This window comes from Sceloporus undulatus, chromosome 3 (assembly GCF_019175285.1).
Source record: "Sceloporus undulatus isolate JIND9_A2432 ecotype Alabama chromosome 3, SceUnd_v1.1, whole genome shotgun sequence".
In the NCBI taxonomy this organism is placed as follows: Eukaryota; Metazoa; Chordata; class Lepidosauria; order Squamata; family Phrynosomatidae; genus Sceloporus; species Sceloporus undulatus.
In genome coordinates, this window is record NC_056524.1 from 21,726,255 (window position 1) to 21,751,047 (window position 24,793).

The 24,793-nt window shown below is 40.0% G+C and overlaps 1 protein-coding gene across 1 annotated transcript in view; it reads left to right on the plus strand.

The window, feature by feature from the left end:
• The window catches only part of CEP126 (centrosomal protein 126), a 56,158-nt gene that overhangs the window by 5,223 nt on the left and 26,142 nt on the right, over positions 1–24,793 (plus strand). Inside the window, 2 exon segments of the mRNA XM_042458059.1 lie at positions 19,000–19,119; positions 23,158–23,309. Coding sequence (XP_042313993.1) covers positions 19,000–19,119; positions 23,158–23,309 — 272 coding nt within the window.

Genomic DNA, 24,793 nt, shown 5'->3' on the forward strand with positions numbered 1-24,793 from the left:
CTGTTCCAGGTCAGAATCATCTCACACCCATCCTGAAAGATCTTCATGGTTGCCTCTGCACTTCCGGGCTCAATACATTGGGTGTTGGTTTGACTATATAAAGCCCTAAAATGGCTTGGGCCCCCCAGGTTACTTGGTAGAGGACCACCTCTTCCCCCTATAATCCGTCCCGTTCACTAGGTCAGCAGGGAAGACGTTGCAAGGTCCCACGCACATTATGTGCAAGGACCTCGCAACGTGCTTTCCATCTCGGCCCAAGATTATGGAATAATCTTCCAGATGACGCTCCGCTCCCACCACCTCTTTAATACTGTTAAGAAGAACCTTACGACCTTCTTCTTTTCTCTCAAGCCTTCCCCCCATGAGATGTTACTCAGTTTCACCCCTCTGTTGACGAACCTGTGCGTATGGGATTTCCCCACTCAACACACCTGTTGCTTTTAATTGTTATTGTGACGTTTTAGCTACTGTTTTAATTGATTTTTATCTTGATTTTTTTTTTACTTAAACTTGTACGCCGCTTGATCAAAAATTGGGAAAAGCGGGATGGGATATAAATAAAACTATTTATCATATTATTATTATTATTATTACTTTTATTATTATTATTATAGGGATATGGTGGCAAACAGGACTACTTCCCTTCCCTACTTTTCCGTCACCACAACTGGCTGCAGCATTGTTGCCAAGGCTCGGCAGTTTAGACTTGAGTAATTAAACCACCGTTTTATATTTGTGTTTAACCACACAGTCTTTGTCTTAAAGATTATGGATGACACAACTAAAAACTTTTTTTCTTTTTGTCTTTATTAGCTTCACAGGGGCTGATCTGACCAAAACAAACAATTTGGACAAAGCCCAGGAGGTTTTTTGTTTTGCCTTTTTTTAAAAATTTGCCGTTCAGCTCTTGAGACATTTGCATGTTGCCTGTGACAAAACATCCCCTGGTAGCAAATTAAAATTCATATTGAGTTTCAGCAGCACATCTGCCAAAAAAGCCCTGGTGGTTGCAGTGGTTAAATGCTAGTATTGCAGCCACTTGCTCACAAAAACCACCCGGTTGTAGTTTCAATCCCAGCCAGGCGGCTCAGTGTCCACAACTCAAGCCGTCATCTTTCCGTGGTGGCTAAAATGAGTATCTAGCCTTGATGGAGGCAATGAGCTTACAGTTGTTAAAAAGCTTAGAGGACTACTCAGTGTGGTATGAAGCGGTTTATATTCAATTGCCGTTGCTATTGCTAAAACAAAATTTACTAATTTTAGAAAAAGAGGGCTTTGAAACACCAGTAAAAATCTAATCATCTCTGCCCTATTTACATTTCACATCGTTTGGCAACATTTTGTGCAACTGTCCAGTGTGGACTATACAGGTTGAGTCTCTCTTACCAGAATGTTTTCATAGGTGGCTGACATCGTGACATCTTTATTTTCTGATGGTTAAATGTACACACACTTTATTTCATGCACAAAATATTAAAATAAATGTATAAAAATTACCATCCGGTATGTGTATAAAGCACATATGATACATAAAGTTGTGTTTTAGACTTGGGTCCTGTCTCTTAAGCTATTTCATTATTGTATATCTCTGGACTATCAGGTATTCCAAAAAAATTTTTTAAAAAAAAATTCCTAAATATGGAAACCTCTGATCCCAAGCATTTTAGGGTAATGTTGTACCCATACCAACAAATAATAGGTTGTAATAGATTAATTTATGATACTTACTTCCCCACCCTATGTGGCTGATAGGTGCCTGATTAATTTATTAAGTTGCCACTGGTAAAAATGTGGACATTTTTAGAATATCTTGCTTCCAAGGTACATCCAAGAAAAAACAAGTGACCCTGTACTTGATGTTAAAAATATTGGTAGCTGTTCTAAAGTAACATTTTGAAGGATCAAATTATACCCTAGCTAAGGGATGTGATTGCTTCGACGCTGACCTTTGAAAAATACAACACATAGGCACAATTTTCAAATGAAGAGTACACATCAAAAATATCATTACTCACGGGGTAACTTGACCTTTGGCTGGATTTGTAGATGCCACTTGGCGTTTTGTCACAGAGCCAATCGCGTATCTTTCTATCGCTGCAGTCCAAACCTGTAGCGGACAGTAGCAGCAGAGGAATCAGGGTTCAGTTTGTATACAAAAGCAAACAAGCAAAACTGAGTTAAAACCTTTTCTCTGCCGGACACTTTTTCCTCTGACCTGACTCCACTCTCAGCTATGATTCCTTAACCAGATTTTATTGTAGTATTGCCAGGTTTCAAAGTAGCAGTAAGGACAGTCAAAAATTCATAATATGCCAGGTTGATAATGAGGGTAGTGCTTGTTAACAGTTTCTGTTCTATCTAAATTCCAATGAAAGTATTGAATTTCATTTACCTAACCATGTATTCTCTGCCAAATTAACACCATTGTTCAACATTCCTAAATTCTAGGTGCACATAATTTCTGTGGGTTTTTTTTTTTTTTTTGGAAACTCATTCATTCTCTATAAAAGAAAAAAAATTCTATCCTCAAATAGGAGACATCCTATATAATAATGGGACACCTCCCAGCCCTATAAGGAACAACTTTTTGCCCCATTATAATAAAGGGATGCTTGGCAACCTATTCATACCTGTGTATGATACACATAGGGCTTTTGCAATACAAGGGACTGAGACTGCACCTGCTGGGAAAAAGTAAGCTGTCAGGCAAAAAGGTTAAGTACCATCTCTTCTTGCTTCATTCTGTGCTGTAACTTCCCCTCTCCAAAGTCTCACCCTATTACATATAAATAGTTACCATGCTGTTACGATGTCCCACGCCTCTTAAGCCAGAATTACGTGATGGGTGGTTGGTTTTCCAGTTACCTCCATATTGCATCACCCCCCCCCCCCCCCCCCCATCTATATTTCTTCATTTCCCAGGAGCATTCATAGAAACAAAGTGCGAGGGCTCCAAGTCAGCTCATAAAGTTGTACGCCACGTGAGCTTACTGCCAACCACTGCTTAGCTTCTGATTTCCCCTTTCCCCATATTTATTTCAGCAATGCGGAACATGGTGTGGAGTTTTCTAAATCCAACATTCATAGTACCCTGGAATCGTTCCACTGAAATTCAATGGCAGTTACATTAGTTGTTACTAACAGATTCAGTGATTTCCATTTGTCAAGGTAAGTAGTATTTATTTTAAGGTCTGCTGGTTTTCTAGCTGCCTCAAAAGCCACCGCAAATTAAAATTACCCTTGCCTCAGTACTTAAGCAGGGGTAGGCACATGGCCCTTTTCAATATTCACAGGGAGAGGATGTGTTTTGGCAGTGGGGGGAATTGTAAAAAAACGCAGATTCCACTTCCTGTAGCAGTTACCTTCTAAAGAAAGGTTGCACAGGGCATTGATTTAGTAATACATGTGCTTTTGTGGCAAAACTAGAAATAAGCTTCCAGTTACTTTCAGTAAGGGAAAAAAATAAAAATAATAAATTTCTGACAAAGGGTGGAATATGCAGGTCCTGTTAAGGCCAATAACTAGCCTCCAGACTCATTGGAGTCGCCTGCCTCTGGTTTAATGGGGGATGAGCTGGATTGTTTGTTTATGAACAACTTGTCAACTGCCCTTCTTTGAACTAACTTGAGGGCAGTTTAGGGTTGTTGTTTTTTTAAAAAAAATTGCAATTTAAAACATGCAGGCCTGCATGGTTTCAGTCCTAAACTAAACTTCTAAGGCTAAGTCTGAATAAAAATTCTGTTAACTGCCACAGAAAGTTTTGTTGTTGTTTGCCTTCCAAGATGTTGCTGACTAATAGTGACTCTACATTCACCAATCATTTTAGGTTTTCTTGACACGATTTGTTCATGAAGGTTTGCCATAGTTGAGGCTGAGCGAGTTTGACTTGCCAAGGCATCAGTAGGTTTACCTGACCAAATAGGGATTTGAACTGGTTTGCCAGAATCCTAGGTCAACACTCAGGCACATTATATTACACTGGGCTCTCAACATAAACTGACCAGGACTAGTACTAGGGGCCATTATTAAGGAGAAATAATAATCTTTGAGATGGATTTTATTCAATGAAGCTCAGATAGGAAATAGCACTACTGAATACATAAAGAAGAAATAGGCAGTTTGAAAGAATCAAACTTGACATGACGTATGCCACAATACAAAGGGTCTCATTATTTCACCTTGCTGGTGTGGACTCCCAACACTTTTAAATAGTACTGCCCAAACTTCAAGAGTAACCCAACCTAATCTCCACATTATTTTTTTACCCGCCTTTCCAGTCGCATTACCTGCTTCCAAAGAGCAATTTTGGAGATTACTCAGGAGCTTTTAAACCATGATTAAGCCAATTTTGGCAAATATTGCATGACCAATGTCTGACCCATAGGTTGATGTGTCCCAAAGCATGGTTTAGGGCACCCTTCTTCATTAAAACAGGGAAACATGTCAGTATGTTCCCCATCACACTATTCTTCACATGAGGAAACATTTCAGTCCGAGCCGTTGCAATATTGGCAGTTGTGAGTATCCCTCTCTCCTCCTCTCCCTATCCCCTCCCCTTCATTATTCCCAATAAGACTGATTCCCTCTTTTTTTTTCTATTTCTTGTTCTTTTAAAATGTAAATAGCAGTAGAGGAGCTCTGGCATTGCATGGAAAAAGTGAAAAATAAAAATACATTTTAAAACCCGAAAAGCATGGCTGGATCGGGCATGGGGGGAATGAGTTGTTTAAGGGGAGTGCAGAAGGAGAGTGCGTGACAAAAGAGCCCCAGTTCACATGGCTGACAAGGCCATGTATCATGGCTATTTTGAAACCAGTATATGAGTTTCCCTGTTTTTTTAAAACTGATGTGTGATTGCAGTTAGAATGGGGCTGACACACTATGTAATACTGGCGAACACAGTATTTCCCCTGAGACTGAAAAGCTCGTGAGGAAGACTTACATCAATTGTTTTCTAGACATGTCTGCATTTAATTAAAGCCATGACCCGACTCATAAGTTCATTGCCCTGTGTGTTTATAAAGAAAAAAAAATTAAGTATCCTCCGCCTGATTGCCGAATATTGTTCCACCCATGGTATTGTTATAATTAGGACTCATGGTGGTTCTGGATTTTGCTGCCTGGAAAGTCATGCAAGTCAAGAAGCCTGCTATTCACAACTACATTTGCCTCATAGAAGGACGAAACTCATTTAAAAAATTAATATCTTGCTTATTCCCAATATACAGACTCAAGGTGGTTCACAGCAAAATTTTAAAAATTTAAAACAATGCAATTCTTTAAAAATACAAAAACATTTTAAACATATAAATATAATGTTTAAAAAACAATTAAACAATTGTAAAAGTTTAAAAAACATTACACATTCAAAATATTAAAATGTATTAAAAATTAATATACAACCCTTGACATCTGAATTACACAGCATTTTACAGCCCAACTGTTGTCAGTTTGGAAAAATCTGACTGCACAAACTTTGTCTTACCTGTCACCAATAACCTAATAATTTGCTGCCCCTTAATGATACTACAATCTGCTGTCTGAGACAATCGCCTTATCTAATGGTAGGGCTGCTATCCCTGACTATAAGAGAAGCGCTAGTTTTGTTTTCACCAGCACTAATACCTCAACCAGAATTACCTTTGAAGACCGAAGTAACAATGTCTTTTTTTTTCAAGGTATCACTAATGTGTAAACTAGATGGTGCGATTTCATTTATTCTGAAGACAATTCATCTAATATGAGTATTGTACAGACTGGAACAATACAAACTATTTGTCCCAAACTACACTTGTTGTTATGTGGCTCTAAGGCCAACTCCAGTTTCTGCCCTTTCACATACACAGCTATATTGATATGATTCCATTATGCCATTGTCACATTCTCTGGAAACTTGGGCTTTTCGTCTGATGGACACTTATAGCGCTCTTGCTTGTGAAGTTCTAATCCATCTCCCTAAAACTGAAAAATCACAGCAGGAATTTCATGAAATCAACCCATGGCAGCTTAAAATGGAAATAGTAGTACTATACTTTGTAGTGTGAAAGGTTTTTGGCACAGCTTTATTCAGGAGGAAAGTGTGTTTCATTCATTCATTCCCTGGTCTTCAGCACAAAGGGCTCTCCGAGCAGCTACAAATTGTTAAAACTGACTGAAGTATATCATTGCCTTCATTGAGTATGAGAGGTTACTTTGTCCAAGGTCATTACGTTGGTTTCCAGAATCCTAGTCAAGCACTGAAACCACTACACTATGTGGGCTCCTCACATTAGAATAGACCACTACATTAATATTACCTTGAATTATCACCTTTATGTGATTCATTGGGACTAATACTAGACCTTACAATGACAACTTTCTAAACTTTTCACGGTGATACCTGATTGGAAAGAAATCCAGAGAAGACTGATTGATCATCCATCATGTTCCGTATCATTTTCTTGGTACTTCTTGCATATTCATTAGTGAATTCTGCAAATCCTTTGTTGAACATTACCGATTCGCATTGTTTAAAAGTAGTTAAAAATAATGCGCAAGAAATGCAACCAAAGCATGCTTTAGCATTAAAGGAGAGTTAATTTGTTTGTGAAAACATTATCAGGAATAAGCTGTTGATCTATGAACTGTGGACTCGCCCTATGCATTATCTTATTAGCCCTCGGTAGTTACTGTTGTAATTGTCAAAGGCTGAATGAATTCATGAAACAACTCACTGTTATTCATCCTTATCGAGTGGGTCCTCCTGTGGCAGGATTGCAATCCGGGTTTGACGCCTGCAGATTCCATGTTGCATATTCTTCAGTATGATGTATCTATGAGTACATCATCACCATGAATACTATGGTGCACAATCATGTGATTTTTTGCAATCTGCAGGAGGGGGTGGAAATGGAACCCAACAGACTGGAAGGATAATAATAATAATAGTTTTATTTATCTTACCGCTATTCCAAGGATCATAGGTGGTGAACAGCAAGTAAGCTATTAGCAAGTAAGCTACTTTGCCCCCAAACAGTCTGGGTTACTCATGCTCTGTATTCCCACTGCTGCCACTAATGACCAACCTGAATTTATTTTAAACACGGTTACTGAGATAATGAAGCTCTTGATTTTTTCATTAGAGAAAACTATTTCTAAATAACTGTTTTGTACAGAACTGTGGCCTCTGTTGATTACTCTCTGAGCAATGTATGAAATCTTTCTATTGAAAAGGTACGGAGCTGCAACTAAACGTATACATACGGCCATGTATTTTTTTCTTCACTTAACCATTTTCGCTTGAAAATACATGGCACATTGCATTTTTCTTCTCTTTTAACGTGTCTACATATCGTTTTTTGTTCCTGTGCTGGATGCTCTCTGCAGTAGTTGCTGGGAAGCCTCCTGTTAATACAAAAAACCATATAACAATCTGTTCAGCCTGTAGATAAAACTAGCCTTGCATTTTAATAGTCAAATGGCAACACAAAAATTATCCACTGCAAAGAAATGTGTGAAAAAGGCAACTACTACCCATTTCCATTCCTCCCTAGTGTATGTATATGTAAATAAAATTATAAATATGAAGAGCACAGTTTTATAAACACACTTGACTCATAGGAACTGACTTTTTTCAAGGAATACACCGGGTTTGCTGGCCCAGATTCCAAGATTTGTAATGCAGAAGTGTAGCAACTTTTATCTGTATCTGATAGAACTTAAATGTAATGAACCCTGGATATTCTCGTCATTCACTGACCTATTTTACCTTTTGCCCCACACCAGATGAGGAGATGCAAGGTTCACTTCGTTTTAAAACAAATCATAGTCCCATCGAGCAAATCAGGCCTAAATATCAGTTGAAAGTAGATGTCTAAAACACAACCCCAAAAAAAACTGAACCTATTGTAGTTTGGCCATTTTTAAGAGACTGTTGACTCTATGGGGAAAAAATGATAACAGCTCGTACAGTGGGATGGACACATTAGGAAACGAGTTTGCAAGACTCAACAGGGCTATGATTGCAGGTCTTTCATTCATAAAAAACATCATAGGATGAAAGTCCTCTCAAATAAAAAACCAAGTTCCTATTCCCCTGAACTCTAGGAAAACGTAGTGTGTTTCAACTTTAGAAAACAACACCCAGGAATATGAAACCACAGTTTGATTTGGTTTGTCCTCACCTTATGGTTACACAAACCTTAGTACCCTGAGTTTCTATAATAAGATATACTTTAAATCTCCTTACCTACCCTAGCTGAGGTTTAAAGAATGGATGTTGCTTACCATACATGTATATACTACTTAAACATTATCAAACATGTGATATGCCCACATTAAAAATTCTATCAACATTTATTAAATTTGCACCTGAAAAAAAATTACCCAAAGTTTCATCCAATCCTTTTACACTTGTTTGCATGCCTTTAATATTGCTTGAATCAAGATATGAAAAAAGAATTATGGAACCTCCACATTTTCTTAAGATTGGTAACTACCAGAACTTTGGAATGATCAGGTGATTCTACAAATGTGTATTGAATCCAGAATCTTTTTTTGGCCCTGAAAAAACTTGACACATTTACTTTTTCCAAATGAACTCCCATACCTCCCCCCCCCCAAAAAAAAAAACATTGGCTGGGAAGTTCTTGGAGTTTACAGTGTAAAAAAAACTTCCCTTTGCCATTGCTAAGCCTAGAAGACCTGACATTATTACAGTGTTCGTGAAAATATCGAATGGGTTCCCTCATCATTCCCTGATTGGCAAAAGCACACATGCCTACATATATTTTAAGAGGCATATAGCTTTTCCATGGTACAGGGGATGATTTTTATATGCACAGTTTTGATCCCAACCTTCCAGTCTAGACATGACAATTTCTAATGATTACCTTTTAACCCCACATTTTTAGCAATATCAAAGAAAGCTAAGAGAACTGGTTAAAAAGGAAAATATGAACTGTGCAATTTCTTACAGCATGGAGAACATGCTATCACCTTTCTAAAAATGTATTTGATATATTTTTCCTTTCCCATAAGCAAAATTATTCAATTAGGAGAATTTCCGCAAACACCCACCAAGACTGACTGAAAGCCTCTTCTAAACCGTGAACACACCTTTGCTGGCATGTAATCCCCACGTTAGGTCTGAATAGATATTGTATGACTGTGATATTAACATTATGTGTGAGATAGAACCACTTGACTGTTCTGCAGAAATCTGTTTTTCTATCTTCCCCTATTGCTGGCATTGGTGATGTGGGCACAAAAATGTAGACAGCAACATTTTCAAAACATAAACCAGTCAGTGTAGAAGAGCTAGGAGAAAAACAGCTCTCATGATCAGATTTAAGATGAGCAGAAATGAAGTAAATAACGAACCTAGGATTCTTTAAAACACTGGAACTCCCCCACATAAAAAGTGGTAAACTACATCTATTGGGCTAGATCTTACAAAGTTTTATTTTCAAAGACTGGACGTATTATTTCAGCCAGAAACTTTTAACTGTCTTAAACATTTATTGTCTTCAACTTTGTATTCATGTTGTTTTATTTTAATGTTTTTTTCTAACCAAAGCTTTCCAGACATTCTGCACAACCCAGGCTGGACTTTTCCAGATTTTGGGTGGAGGGATGCAAAAACCATATCAGATTAAAAGACTGGAATGTTTTTTTTTACACAAGTAAACGTTTGCCAAAACAGTATTTTGAATTATCCTGGCATGAAACTAAATTGTTCCAGTTATTACAAACACTCATCAAAATGAAGAAGATACTTTTTATTAGTGACTTGCTAAAAAGCCTGTTTTTCAGTGGCAAAAATTCTCTGTTTAATTTTCGCAGAGCTTATTTGCCACTGCAAAACTACAGCAATAGCCTCAATGAAGTTTTAGCAGTCTTTTCAAACAGGTACTCAATAAACACTCCCACTCTCCCCACAAATTGTCAAAAACTGTCTCCGTCACTCACTGTATAATTTATCAGGCCTATGTTGCAAACCTAACCATCGCAGACATGGCTTGATATTGCCAAATTCCGTACAGCCCAAATGAGAAAAGAACTATGACATTTCAGAAGATCAGGGAGGATGCACTGGTAGATCATCTCTGCGGTTGAAGAAACAGAAAGGTTCAAAAGATTTCAAAGTGCCTTGGAAAACACTGGCACTTGCTGAGACACTCTTGAGTTAAGAATTCGGAATGTGTACAAGCATAAACATTAGCCGAAAGCCACCTTTTATGTCTGAAAGTTCAGAAAACTTACATACTGGTTTTTTAGTAATCCATACATGATTTTGATCCCAAAGGAATATAAACTATTAAATAATTGATCAGATGCAAATATCACTAATTGCTGGCCACTGCTTACTTAATAACATTGTGAAAATAACTAACATATTCTTTTGAATAAGCAAAACGTTATATCATGTTTCAATGGGACTTACCAGGCTGTCACCAGATCCATTTTCTGGCCATAGGCTCTAAGGCCTTCTGAAGTAGACCACTCTGAAAGATGTTATCTGGAGACCTTCTTTGGTTCCTTGTGCTTGCCAGCAAACCCATCCATTGTCCTCCATACCTCTCTTCTCTTCTTTTTCCCACAGCTTAAAACAGGGGGACGCAGGAGAAGGAAAATTATATTATGTTAAGGGGCCCAAGGGGATTTTTTGCTCTTGATCGGGAGGGTCTTACCTTCCTTCTTCCCTTTGTAGTAAGGTGAAGGGAACCACACAAAGAGGGTCCACCTCTGCATGTTCACGGGTTCTCCTTTCCCTTCTCCAAACTGTTCAAGAAGAGTGAGGGAAGGGCAAGAGGGCTGGGCAAATTGGTGGCGTTACAAGCAAATGCAGCCAAGAGGAAAAGATGCGATTACCAATCCCTTATTCCTATTCAGAGGACATTAATTCTAGTTGAATAAACCACCCACAAATCTGACTTCCGGTTTCAGAACACTGACATCTGAAACAATCTACAGCTTCAAGCACAACTTGCACAACATAAACAAACAGCAATGACTCATTTATGAGTTCCATGTAAGTAATGTAATTCTTTCTTTGTCCGGGACAGTGGGAAATGAGGAATGCAGGCATAATCCGAAGACTGTACATATTTAAAAAAACAACATACCCTAAACACTAGATTAACATGTGTTTGTGGGCATGGTGTTTTTCCCCCCCCGGTACATTGTAATCTTCAGGGGGATATTTCTCAGGAGAGATGATGGATCTCAGCTTAACTGGAAAGAGGCTTTCATTAGGATTGTCTCTCATTTATGCGCTTAACAAGGATCCTCCTCCAGAAATAAATATAACATGTATACACATTCTTGAGATTATCATTTTAGATGAAGACGACTTGAACTTTGTCAGCAATGTTTCTCTGCCGATTTGTGCCAGCGCTCACTCTCACACCATTTCTGATTCTGAGAATATATACCGTCTATATGCAACCTATTAAGTTTGACCTGATGTCTAAGTTCAAGGAGCAAGTTTTGGGGTCCAAAATCATGGGATTTTGATGTGACCTGTGGCTAAAATTTAGGGGCATTCAACAAAGGATCTCAACGATGAAGCAATGAAATGAAACCAGTGTCACAGAACATACAAAATTTGCTTCAGCCATAATTATTTGTGTGGTGGATGAGAGCGTAATGGCGGTTTGGTGCTTTCCAGAACAGTTATACATTGCCTTTCACCAGGGAATGGTCTCTCTTTTAAACAAGAGTTTTAGATATCATCCTTTCATTGCCCATGGATAAGTCACTCAGGTTTTTTGGGTCAATTTTGATCTAAATTTCTAGGACTTGTACATGAATATTACAGTTTATTTACCACACACACACACACACAGTAGTGATCAGCGTCGGAAACCGGGCCACAATGTTCCACCTTGTCCGACCTGCTGTCATGCAGGGATTCAGCAGGTGTTGCTTGTCATGCAACGAAAGTAGAACAAGCACCAAAATACTGAAATCTCCATCTACACAAGCATTACCCGGTACACTACAATTTCCAATTTTCAACCTGGTACCCTCAGTTACTTGTATAGTGTTACTTCCTTCGGTATTGAGTAGAGCACAAACTTTTTGGACATATTGCTTCCATACTGTCAACCCCTTTCCTATCAGAATTTTACCTGTCCCTTCGTGTGTGCGTCTAATGTGCCTGACGGCACCTGTCATCTTATTAGCTACCCCCTGAATTTCCTCGGGTTTTCCGGCACGAGTTACTCAGCGTGGCTTTTGCCAATTCCTCCTCTGAAATATACCATATATACTCGGACTATAATTCTCAACCTCTGTATAAGTCGAGGGCAGGTTTAGGGGGCAAGGCAAACAAAATTCTGGATGACTCCTTGGGTTAAGTCGAGGGTGCAACTTTGGGACATTGCAACAATGGATTTCTAAATGATGAACGCAAAGGAAACACTGCCAAAGACAAAGACCCTACAAAAATTATGGCAAGCATCACTGTTTGGCTCACACTAAAGGCTGGATGAAGAGGAGAGAGAGAATAGATGGAGGTCAGCGCTTCCGGCCCAAATCTCTTTGCCTTTCCTCCGGGGATGGTTCCCTTTTAAATAAGAGTTAACAATCGAATGAACATCGAAACATGGATAAATCGCCTAGGTTTTGGGGGTCATTTTTTGACTAAAATTTTCTCGACTTCTACATGCGTATATAAGGTAACATACAACCTGGCATTCATGGAGGTCTCCCTCCAAGTTCTAACAAGGATGACCCTCTTTGGAAGATCATACAGGATCTGGTTTTTGTAGCACATCACTCCTATTCTTTCAACAGCCAAAGGAGTGACTGTAATAAGAGAGGAGAAAGTCAGAATCCGAGAAGACTTTTTATCAGTTTAAGAAGCAGTTGTGTTCTGGGAATGGTTAGTAGGATTCATGCAAAATAACTTTAACAGAATTCACACTTTGTTTATGCTGACATTGCTTTCTTCAGTGAGTCTCAAAGGTCTGTTACCAGATCTCTTTCATGTAGATTCTAGAGACTAACACGGCTATAGCTTTGAATTCTACCACTATGGAAAGCCCAAATTTAGCCGAACCGGAATGGAAATCCATCACTTCTTCCAGAACTTTTCCAGGTACAGACAGACAAATGTGCCAATGTCTTCAGTTAGTTTCAAAGGTCGCTACAAGATGGAGCAGGTTACTAGTCTAGAAAAGAGTTCTTGAAAGATATAACAGTTTCTTTTTTTTCTGAGGGTTCCAAAAGGAAGGGAAAACTGAATAAGAAAACGCCTTTGTAACTACTGACGCACTGTACTGATGACACTATATGATCTGAAACCACCCTTGAACTGACCCCACAGTCTTCTTTGTAAATACAAGTTATTGTTCGTTTTAGAGAGAGAGGGCCTGAAATTCATTTATAATAAAAATCTCATAGCTCATGTTACCAAATAATAAAATGATGTGATAAGAGGGGGCACCGGACCCCCCTCCCTAATTCATTTAATATAAAAAATGTATTAAGGGTGACCCTGAAGCAAGTGTCAGGACACTGGTCAAGGATGTTTCTCAGGTAAAAGATGAGCTTTGCGCATCGGCAGGAAGAACCCTGGTGGTCTTAAGATATTTAGCCCTTATGGTGTGTGCGCATGTGTCTTCAAGTTGCCTGTCCAACTTATGGGAGCCCATCTTTTCATTTGTGTTTTCTTAGGCAAGCCACCCAGGGGTGTTTGCCAGATCCTCCTCTGAAATACCGCCTACACGCCACTTGCTATTCTTGCATCTCCCATTTCAAAGTAAACCAGGGATGACTCTGCTTAAGCTTCCAACAAACGTATGCTGTTTTGAAACCCTGGCTACCTCTACCCTCAAAACCATCCATTCCTGAGCTGCAGCCTTGTTGTTTTAGCTACAGTCAGTCAACCTCAATTTACGGCGACCCTATGGAATGAACGACCTCCCAAGTCATCCTACCCTCAAAGCCCTGCTCAGGTCTTGCAAACCCGGGCCATGGCTTCCTGACTGAGTCTATCCGTCGGGCATGCAGTCTCCTTCTCTTCCTACCTCTTCTACCTAATATGGATCACTGTTTCTTTTCTAGCGAAGTCATGTCTTCTTCCTGAAATGTTTCAGTTAAAGCAGTCTCAAGTGGATTTCCTTCCCAGTGTGTTTGGACCTAAGACAAACTTCAATAAAGACAAACAGGTAGTATTATGTTAGTTAGCTGGATGTTTATTAGTTCCCGTTGAAAACATAAATTCTGATCATTGTTGCCTAAGTGCTAAGCAAGAGAGGTTTGGGGCACAGCAGAGCTCAGGAAAGCTAGGATTCCCATCTTGGAAGAAGGAAGGCAAAGGCGTGGGCTAAGTAAGGTGATTGGACATATAAAAACTGATTACAATTTACCAGTGTGGGAGCTTAATGTATAGAAACATATGTTAATTGAACAACTGATTGTTATTAATTGATTTAAAGTTGAAGGGAATTTGAAGTATCTGTTGTTGGGCTCAATAATGCTTGACCAATTTGAAGTTTTCAATCATTTTATGATTTGGAAAAGGAAATTAATACTTCATAACGGCTCGGGTTTTAAAAAAGTGACGCAGTTCACTGCATTTCCTTATTAAAATACAGTTAAATTAAATAATAAACAAAACAAAACTTGCCAACAAAAAACAAGGAAGGAATAAATGACCATAATAATAATACTAAAATAATAATCCTAAAATAATTAAATTATTTAAAAAATAAACTAATCCAAACATACAAAAAATAATACAAACATTACTAATAATATTTTAAAAATACAGTAAATAAAATAAAAAACCCCAACGCAACCTCTGACGAAAGTTGCCACGAAGGAAAAAGCGGCGGGATGATATAAATAAAATTAATAATAATATTAAAAATAAGAATACACAATTATACCAATAAATTACTAAAAAACCACAGTGATAAATATAAAGGTGGGGTATTTGGTATAAATAAACATAACAACAACAACAATAATAAATATTAAAAATACAGTAAATAAATATAAACAAACAAACAAGAACCCTGACGAAAATAGGGGGGGAAGACCAGATGGGTCACGGGCTTTAGGCCTCCAATAGTCATAAGGAAGCCCACTCAGCGCACCAAGAACACACGATGCTGTTGCTGCTGCTTCCTCCCAGTCCCTCCCGAGGCCCCGTCCGCCATTTTGTCCGGCCGCCGTTCCGCTTCCCCGCTGCTGCTGCTGCTGGCCTGTCTACTCCACTGCCTCCGTCGCCCTTGGCTCCGTTGCGAAGGAAGCGGCGTCGCCGGTTGCTCCGATGGCGCCCGGACGCTTTGTGGGGGGGAGGCGGCGGCCGGCGCCGGCAGGGGGGCTCTAGAACCGAGCGCGGGGCTTCCGGCCTCCCTCAACAGCCTCCCTCACCGCCTCCTCCTCCTCCGCCGCCGCCGCCGCTCGGGCTCTGAGGGGGAATCGAGGGGAATCGAAGGGGGAAGGGCCTGCGGGCGGCGATGAAGAGGAGGCCTGGGGCGGCGACGGCGGAGGCTGAGCGGTTCATGTAGGAGTCGGCGGAGGCGGGCAGGCAGCACAACAAACAGCCAGCCGCAGCAGCAGCGGTGGCCCTTATAGCAAGCTCTGCCAGGGAGCAGCAGCAGCAGGGATGGACGGCTCCGCCGGCGCTGGCGGCGGCGCGACGACGACGGGGAAGGCGCCACTGCCGGCCCGGCCCTTCTGGAGGACGGGCCGTTCCCTTGGCCGCCTTCTTGCCTTCCTCGTTATCCTCCTCAGACTGGGCCTCGCCCAGAAGGGCCGGCATGCCTGGCCACAGCGAAGCATTGGGGACGGCTTGTCCCATAGAGAAGCTCCCTAGGGAACACTTCTCCCATAGGGAGGAGGCCTAGGGGAACTCTTGCCCCTAGGGAGACATGGCAGAAGAACTTGCCCCTATAGAGATCAGGAGGGAATTCTGCCCATAGACAAGCATTGGGGACTACTGCCCCTAAGGAGGGAAACTATGGGGATACTGCCCAATAGGGAAGCATAGGAGGACAATTGCCCCATAGGGGAGTCATTGCAAGACGAATCATGAGGGACGACTGCCCAACAGCGAATCATTGATGGATCCCCTTTAGGTGTGGAATGCTTGAGCAAACAGCCCTCCTCCTCATCATCCTCCTTCCTCTTTGGGCAGTATTCCCAAATGGCTCTCTTTGGGCAAGGCGTTCTCTGTGGGCAGAGGTCCCATAGCCCTCAGCCCTGGCAGTCAAAGGGGCATCACCCATTATTTCCACCTGGAGATGGCAGCCCGAGAGTGGGGCTTTTTTTTGGGGGGGGGGGACGGGAGGGGGTGGGTGGGGGAAAGATCTGACTACATTGTTGCTATTCTGTATCTTGTGTTGAGGTGTGGGTTGTTTTTTTTACTTTGGTATTTTAGTTATTGCAATTTAGTACATATTGAAATGGTTATAAATGTTTCTTCTGTTGTAAAAGCCATGCACATTGGATGGCATTATATAAACAAGGGCAGGAAAGGAAACACAGGGCTAGCAGAGAATAAGGATGCGTCTTTTGTTGTTGTGTGCCTCCAAGTCATTTTTTACTTATGGTGAGCCTTATGCAACCCTATTATTGGTTTCTTTGGTGATTTGAGTTTCTTCCGATAGTGTTTTGCCATTGCCATCTTCGCGGCTGAGAGAGTGTGACCTGCCCAAGGCACCAGTGGTTATGCTCAAGTACAATAACCAGGACATCCTCTTTTCCAGGGCATGTCCTGTCTTCAACCTTCTCCCAGGAGGATTTCCAAACTTGTCCCCATTTTGAGCAGACTAAGCAGCCATTACTTTTTTCTTCACATTCATGTTTTTACAACTTTTATTTTGTAATGTCTACATTTTTTTCTTGAATGTGCTGCATTTTATGTGCCTTGTTTCCTTTGCGGTATGACACTTTGCCACTCTGTGCTCAAGGGGTGCAGCTACTGTACTGTACATGTAATTGACACTTCTTCCTTTAAATTGCTGCCGCTCCATCCTCGGTATCCTGGGATTTTGTTGTTTTACAAGGTCTGTATCAGAACGGTGACTGAGCAATCACGAAATAAGAAGGATCGAAATGGAACGGGCAGCTATGGAGGAAAACTAGATAAAGCTCCTTACAGGGTTAAAGATACACAACTGCCTTCTAAAGCCATTGTATTCCCCATTGCCATGTACCGATGTGAGAGCTGACAGGAAGAAAAGCCGATAGTGACGAAAAGAAGAAAATCAATTCACCTGAGATTTGGGTGGAGAAGCATGCTTGAGGATTCAGTGGACAGCCTCAAAAGGACAAACAAATGAGTCTAGAGCAGATTCAAGCCAGAAATCTCCCTCCCAAAACTGGGCTGTCGTACTTGGACCCATCATAGAAGAAGGGCCCATGGCAAGGTACAATAATGCGGGAAAGAGGAGGGACGTAGGAAGAGAGGAGGGCCACATGCCAGATGGATGCACTCTATTTAAAGAGATCCGGAGTATGAGTTTGCAGGAACTAAGCAGAGCAGTGGAGGACACTGGGTCGAGATCAAAACTCTGGTTGCAGTTAACATAACAAACAAGTAGAAAAGAGAGGAAGACTGCACACCAGATGGATTAAAAACTCAATTCAGGAGCTTACGTGTATGACTTTTGCAGGACCTAGCCAAAAGCATGAAGGATGGGGGGCTTGTAGATGTCTCAATCCACAGGGACACTGTGAGTTGGGGGCAAAACTCCAAGGGCCGTAAGAACAACAGCATCTCTGCCAAAGAGTGACGGTTGTCTCACAAAGCTACACCTCAAGGGTCTGTAGGATGGATCCATGGCTGTTGATTTGGATAGTGGTGTCAAAACTGCATTATTTCTGTAGTGTAGATACACCCTTGCGTTTCAGACGTGCCACTTTTTAAAATTATAATACAGTGTCTCTATGTGTATAGTAGTTTGGTCTCCCAGAGTGTAGTCCAGTGCTCAAACCACAACACCCATGCTGGCTTCTTAGTCAGCATTTAATTGGCCCGAATTAAGATGGGGTGACTAGTTCCCTTGCCAGAATATACTGGAATTGCTGAAGACTGGGCGGAAAACCATAGAAGACTTCATCCTTTTATTTGTTTTTAAGCCACCTTCAAGTACTGACTCAAACTGCTCTGGGTACAGATATCTTAAACATTTTTAACTTGAATTAAATCATTCTTGGCCATTGATAGGATTTTTCTGAAGTAAACTTTTTTTATTGCCACACTGAAAAACCATATTTATGATGGCAGGAATATTAGTTTCACTAGCATCTACTATGTTTATGTTGCAAATGGCTTCTTGTTTTGTTAAATATTAGTGCAGTCCTATGCATTGTCACTTCCACAGTCTCACTGAGTTCAGTGGGGCTTGCCCTTTCCTACCCCAAACTGCTTCACCATGGCTGCAGGGAGAAGCAAGAAGAGGTTCCATAGTATTGCTATAGGACGCAGCCTTTGACTCTTATGTATGATGCTTTAAAGATATATATTTTTCCCTGTGCCAAACGCTACAATTTCAGGTATTTGTCAGGGATGACAACGGAACAAACATTTGCGATTTCCTTTGTTCGCAGGATACTTTAATGCTACAGAATTTCCCAAAACCAATCATTAGCAATTAATTCCAAAATAAGCTTTGCTTGGAGAAGCAGCATATAGCAGCATTACTGTAAGTGTAATATAGGCCTGTACCGACTGCCAAAATAAGCTGCTTCTGGTTCTTTGGAGTATGCTATTTAAATGATGCATGCACTCCTCAGAATCCGAAAGCTGCACCAAAAGCTGCACTCGTTGGCTTAAGAATGGAGTGTGGCTTGGTGCGACCTCCGGACTCTTGGACCCATGCCTCATTTAACTACGCATACCTTGACCCAAAGCAGCTTTATTTTGGCAGTCTGTAACAGGCCACAATAACTTTTTTTCCTAATTGGTTTATTTCTAATTAGTTTCAGAATCAAGAATGTAATCTGAGTTACTAGGATGTTTGTTACAGTTTGTATTATCTTTAATACTATGATCAGAAATACAAAGGTTCTCCTGGAGAGGGATTTATCAAAAGAGCGCCATGAGTTGCTAAAGGGTCAAAGATTATATCGTAGTCAAGCACGAAAACATTCTATAGAAACAAATAAAAGAAGGAGGTATGTAAACATAGTATGTGCTTCACTTAATATTTAAGTACATTTTCAACAAGATAGCTGTGTTACCCTCTTTCACTATAAAAAGGAGGAGGAAAAGAAAAAACGGAATCTTGTAGCAACTTTTAGACTAACCAATTTATTTCAGCATAAATGTTCTTGATTTACAGCCTATTTTATCAGATATATGAACAGATATATAAAAGACGTGTATTCCACAAAATCTTATGCTGTAATGAACTGGTTTAATCCTCAAGATGCCACAAGATTTCATTTTTCCTACTTACCTACTTTACTATATATATATATATATAAGTTTACCTTGGCACCATACAGACAGGCCAAAATAAAGCTGCTTCGGGCCACTTTGGAGGTATGCTGTTTAAATTATGCATGCATCCTATGAGTCCAAAGCCACAATCCAGTCCTAAGGACTGGAGCACAACTTTTGTATAGCTTCCACTCTTAGGACTCATGCATCATTTAAACAGCATACCTCCAAAGAGGCCCAAAGCAGCTTTATTTTGGCCTGTCTGTATGGGGCCATAGATTATCATTTTTGAGACTTGATAAAAAGATAACTGTGGTTCTTATGTTTTACTGATGTGACCTGAGAAATACCCTCCACTCCCATGATTTAAAGAGTAGCAGTCAAATATTTCATTTTTAAAAACCAAGACTCTTTCTGTGGCTTTATATAGCCCCTCAAGAAGACTTGTGAGAACATATACAGGCAGAAATGTGTTGGATGTTTTGACCAGTAAAACATCCATAAGTTGAGCGCCTTGAGATGTGTCTCCAGTTTCTTCTGCAGATTTTATTGGGTGCTACTTTAAAAGCAGGACAGACAATGGCTTTTATCCAGAGTTAATCCAATTTAGAGTAGACAGAGTGAAATTAATGGGACTTACCATATATACTCAACTAAGTATATATGCCCCAAAATTACCCCTAAAATCTTGGGTAGACCTATAGAAGGGTCAGTGCACCAGTAGTGCTTTGAAAGATCCTATAGCAAGCAAGCCTGACATCCCAATCTCCATTGAATTCCTTCCCCCTGCAATCCATTTGCAAGCCTTTGCTTCCTATCCTATAGGAAAAACTCCCCTTTGAAAAGCAAGCTTCCCTGGTCCATTTTGCAAGCCTTTGCTACCTATGGGAAAAAAACTCCCCTTTGAAAAGCACTTGCCTGGTCCATTTGCAAGTCTTTGCTTCCCTAGTCCATTTGCAAGCCTTTGTTTCCCTGGTCCATTTTGCAAGCCTTTGCTTCCTATGGGGAAAACTCCCCATTGAAATCCACTTGCCTAGTCCGTTTGCAAGCCTTTGCTTCCTATGGGGAAAACTCCCCATTGAAATCTACTTTTCTGGTCCGTTTGCAAGCCTTTTCTTCCTATGGGGAAAACTTTCCATTTAAAACCATCGCTCCAGTCCCTTTTGCAAGACCTTGCTTTCTATGGAAACAACTCTCAATTTAAATCCACTTGCTTCCTAGAGGTCCAGAAAATGAGATGGAGAGACAGAAGTGGTATTTCCCCCTTTTCATCCTTCCTTATGGCCCCCTAACTTGTACTCTTATCCACGGGTCATATCAAAATCCAGGATTTTGACTCTGAAACCTTCCCTCGACTTATATATGAGGTCGACTTATACACGAGTATATACAGGGCATTACTAAGGACTTTATCACATGGGGAAAATTGGGGGAAATCGAGGGTTTAAACAGTCATTTTCCCATTTGTGCGATCGTGGTGAGGATTTTTACACACATCGCAATTAGAGAGGACTTATCCCAGGAATAACCAGGGAAATCCCATGAATGATTTGTTGCTAGTTATTCCCTGGTTATTCCTGGGATAAATCCTCTTTAATTGCGATGTTTATGAAAATCTTCACTGTGATCATGCGAGTTTCCCAAGAAAATGATTGTTTAAATTCCTGATTTTCTCTACATGTGATAAGTCAAGTCAAGCCCTGATAATTTAAATGGATCTGTACCAAACTTAGGGCTGAATCAGACGCCCCTGCTTAGTCCCCGTTGGCAATGGCTTGGGGGTGTGGCATTTACATATGCCATGCCCCCAAACCAGACAGAAACAGAGCTGGCATTTACACGCCAGTCAGCTTCTCACCCCCTTGGGAGACGTGGCGTTTATATGCCACTTTTCCAAGAGCTGGCTTTTGGGGAGGAAAAGCTGTCTCTGGGAGAAGGGGAATCTTTTTTGCACCCCAAAAAGGAGTGGATGTTATCTGGCTGGATTGGGGCCGGGCATTTGTTTGCCCTGGCTTTAAGCTGCCCATTTAGTGCTTTCTATACCCCCCCCCCATCCCGTTCTCTCCATGGGTGCGTGCACCAGTGCTGGCACTCGCAGGGAGAAGGGAAAGGAGGGAGCCCTGCTCCCTTCACTTTTCCCCGCACAGTGCGTGCTCTAGCGCCGGCACCCGCAGGGAGAAGAGGAGGGGGGAAGTCTGGATTATCAGACATATTCGGTTATCCAACTACAAGCCGGTCCCATTTATGTCGGATAATCAAGACTCTACTGTAGTACTGACCTTTTGAAGTAACTGCTAAACTAAATCATAGCTGGAAGATAAGAGTATCTTGTTTTTAGCTTCTTATTACACTAGTAAACTAACCTTGACCCCTACTGCAATCAAGAAATGTATATGGTTAATTGGTCTGCACAAACTGAAATAAGATAATGTCCCAGTAACCTTAGATGAATTGCAATACAAACTCTCCAATGCACTGTTAAATTGCTGCAAGTATCGCTTTTCAACAGAACACTTTTCTCAGTAGAAAAGGCACTGTACTTACATGTATCAACAAGAAGATACCTGTGAAAAATAACAGATTAGAAAAACAGATGGAAGAAGAGTTTGTGATACTGTATATTGATTATTTATTAATCAATGTATATCCTGCCTTTATATAAACTCAAAGTAGCTAACAACAATAATGGGGGAGCAAATATTTGAATAATTATACAACAAATTCCACTAAAAGAGCAGAGTAAAAACATTAAAATAATAACTTTGAAAACAACAACTTGATATCTCAATTCAAAACCACTTCAGTCCAGAAGGAACTAGTTATTTTCAAAGAGCCTTATGAAAAAGAAACTATTCTATATACGAGCTGTTAAACGGGTTTAGAGCACAATCATATCATGTCTACTCATAAGTAAGTCTAATTGGATTTACCGAGTTTATTCCCAGGTGGCTGTAAGATTGCAGTCTCCAAGTCTTTTTTCCAAGACAAACCCCATCCTTAGCATCCAAGACACTCTTCAACAAGATGAGGAACAGGGAATCACATTTCACCTGGTGCAACAGAATGGATGTCTCTGTTGTGTCTGCATATATATTACCTCTTCCTTAACATATAAAGAAGTTACCTCTAAGTAAATGCAAATGCTTTTAAGATTAGTAAACAAAACAATAAAAATACTACCCAAATTAATAATCTACACCACATATTGTCATACCAAATTCTGTAATTTATGCATTATATGAAGAAGTACTGTACTTCCCTTTATCATTAAATAAACTACCATTCCACTTCATTAGATGGCTGAATTGTACATCTATATTACAGTGTTTTTATACCACTTCAGCTGTAATAGCTCCATCCTAAGAAATTCTAGGATTTGTAGGGGGATTTGGCCAAGCTCTTGTCCACTCTCCTAAACTACATTTGTGAAGGTACATTCACAAGGAATTTTGGGAGTCAAACAGTTTAATTCTTCAGTGCAGACAGGCACCGGTTTTTGTGAATGAAAGAGAAGTATGTCTCCACATCCATTTTCTTAGCACTGTCCATACTTTTATAGGCATATAACATGTCCAAAGTTTTTCTAAACTAGAAAACCTTAAGCATTGTAATTGTTCTGTACTGAGTCTGAAACATGTTTTCAAATCAACTTAAATATGGAGTATCACTGTATTTGGAGAAGGAAGGATTTAAATGAAATGGTGGCAGCCACTTAACAATGTTATGGCTTTTTAAAAAAAATATTAAAAGCTCTAGTTGTTTTTAAACAGAGCACTTGAAGAAAAATGGAAGGAGGATGAAGAAAAAGAACAAAAATTTAGAGAACAAATTCTGCTGCAACGGAAACTGAAACATCAAGAAGCAACTGAAAGGTTCCAGCGTGCTCACCTTCCAGCTTCACAACGCAAGAGGGGAGGAGGAGGTTTGTAAATTAGGTATAGAGTTTAAGAATGCTAAAATATCTTTCTGTTACAAAAAGAATTAATTCCATAATTTGTTACGCACTGTTTAACATTAAAATACTCATTTTTCAAAACTAGAAGTCAACATATGGCTATACTCTATTTGATCTCTACCCACCTTTGGGTAGGGGAGGGGGAATTGTATATATTGTTGTATCATTTTAATGGTGTACGCCGCTTTGATTGTTTTAACAAAAAGAGGGATATAAATAAAAATATTATTATTTATTAGCAATCTATGTGGCTCTCATAGAGCCTTAGAAGCAGACAATTGGTTTACAGCCCTGTTTATAGACAGTGTTGTGGGTACCAGTCAAATACGTGACTTTACTGGCTGCAGCCTTGGGGAGGAGGCAAGACCTTATCACCAGTGTGAAGTCGAAGATTTCATGGTAGGCATCCATAGTTTTTTGTGGGTTTTCGGGCTATGTGGCCATGTTCTAGAAGAGTTTATTCCTGATGTTTCACCAGCATCTGTGGCTGGCATCTTCAGAGAAAATCCACAAAAAATGTATCACCAGTATTTTCACCAAAAAACAACTTTGCTATGTATGCCATTAAAATTACTAGCACAGCTGCTTACATTTGTGCAGACCTTTGTAAGTGGTTGCTTGCATCAGCACTCTTTGTTAAGTTTTATTTTATTTTCAATTTCATTATTATTAAACTTTGTACTTTTTTGTACATATATATGCTTCATTTATTTGCCCTGTAAATCTAGCTGCTTCCTCCTTGCAGGTCAAGGGATGTATGTGTAAAATGTTTCTGCTCCTGTTTTGCAACTTCAAGACTCTATAAGCTATTTCCATTCATCATTCTCATATTTGAATCACTACAATTAGCTTTGTATGTGAGCAGAATTAATACCATAGTTTTATTGGACAATCCTACAAAATATAGATCATAGAATCATACAGTTGGAAAGAACCTCAGGGACCATCTATTCCAACTCCTTGCCATGTAGGTACAGCCAGCTCTCGGTACCCATGGATTCTTTATCCACAGATTCAACATCCACAGCTTTAAAATATTCAAAAAATTATAAATACTAAAAAGCAAACTTTGACTTTGCCATTTTATATGAAAGACACAATTTTACTATGCCATTGTATTTAATGGGACGTGAGCATCCACAGATATTGGTATGCACGGAGTGGGCGGGTCCTGGAACCAAATCCCAGCAGTTAAGTACAAAGATAACTGGAGTATTGTTAGCATACTCGATGTTTCAGTCCGTTTTCCAGCATTCAAATTATGAGACATGGTATTTTACTTAAATATTCTGCTCCAGCCTGGCAGTCATGACTGCACAAGCTCCAAATGTGGTAATATTTTCTGTTGGCTGATCAAATGAATCAGTGTCAAAAGAGATAGAGATTGGTAATGATGCATTTTAACCTTTTCTAAAATTTGTGAGGAGAAGTCATAGATGGAAATCAATTGA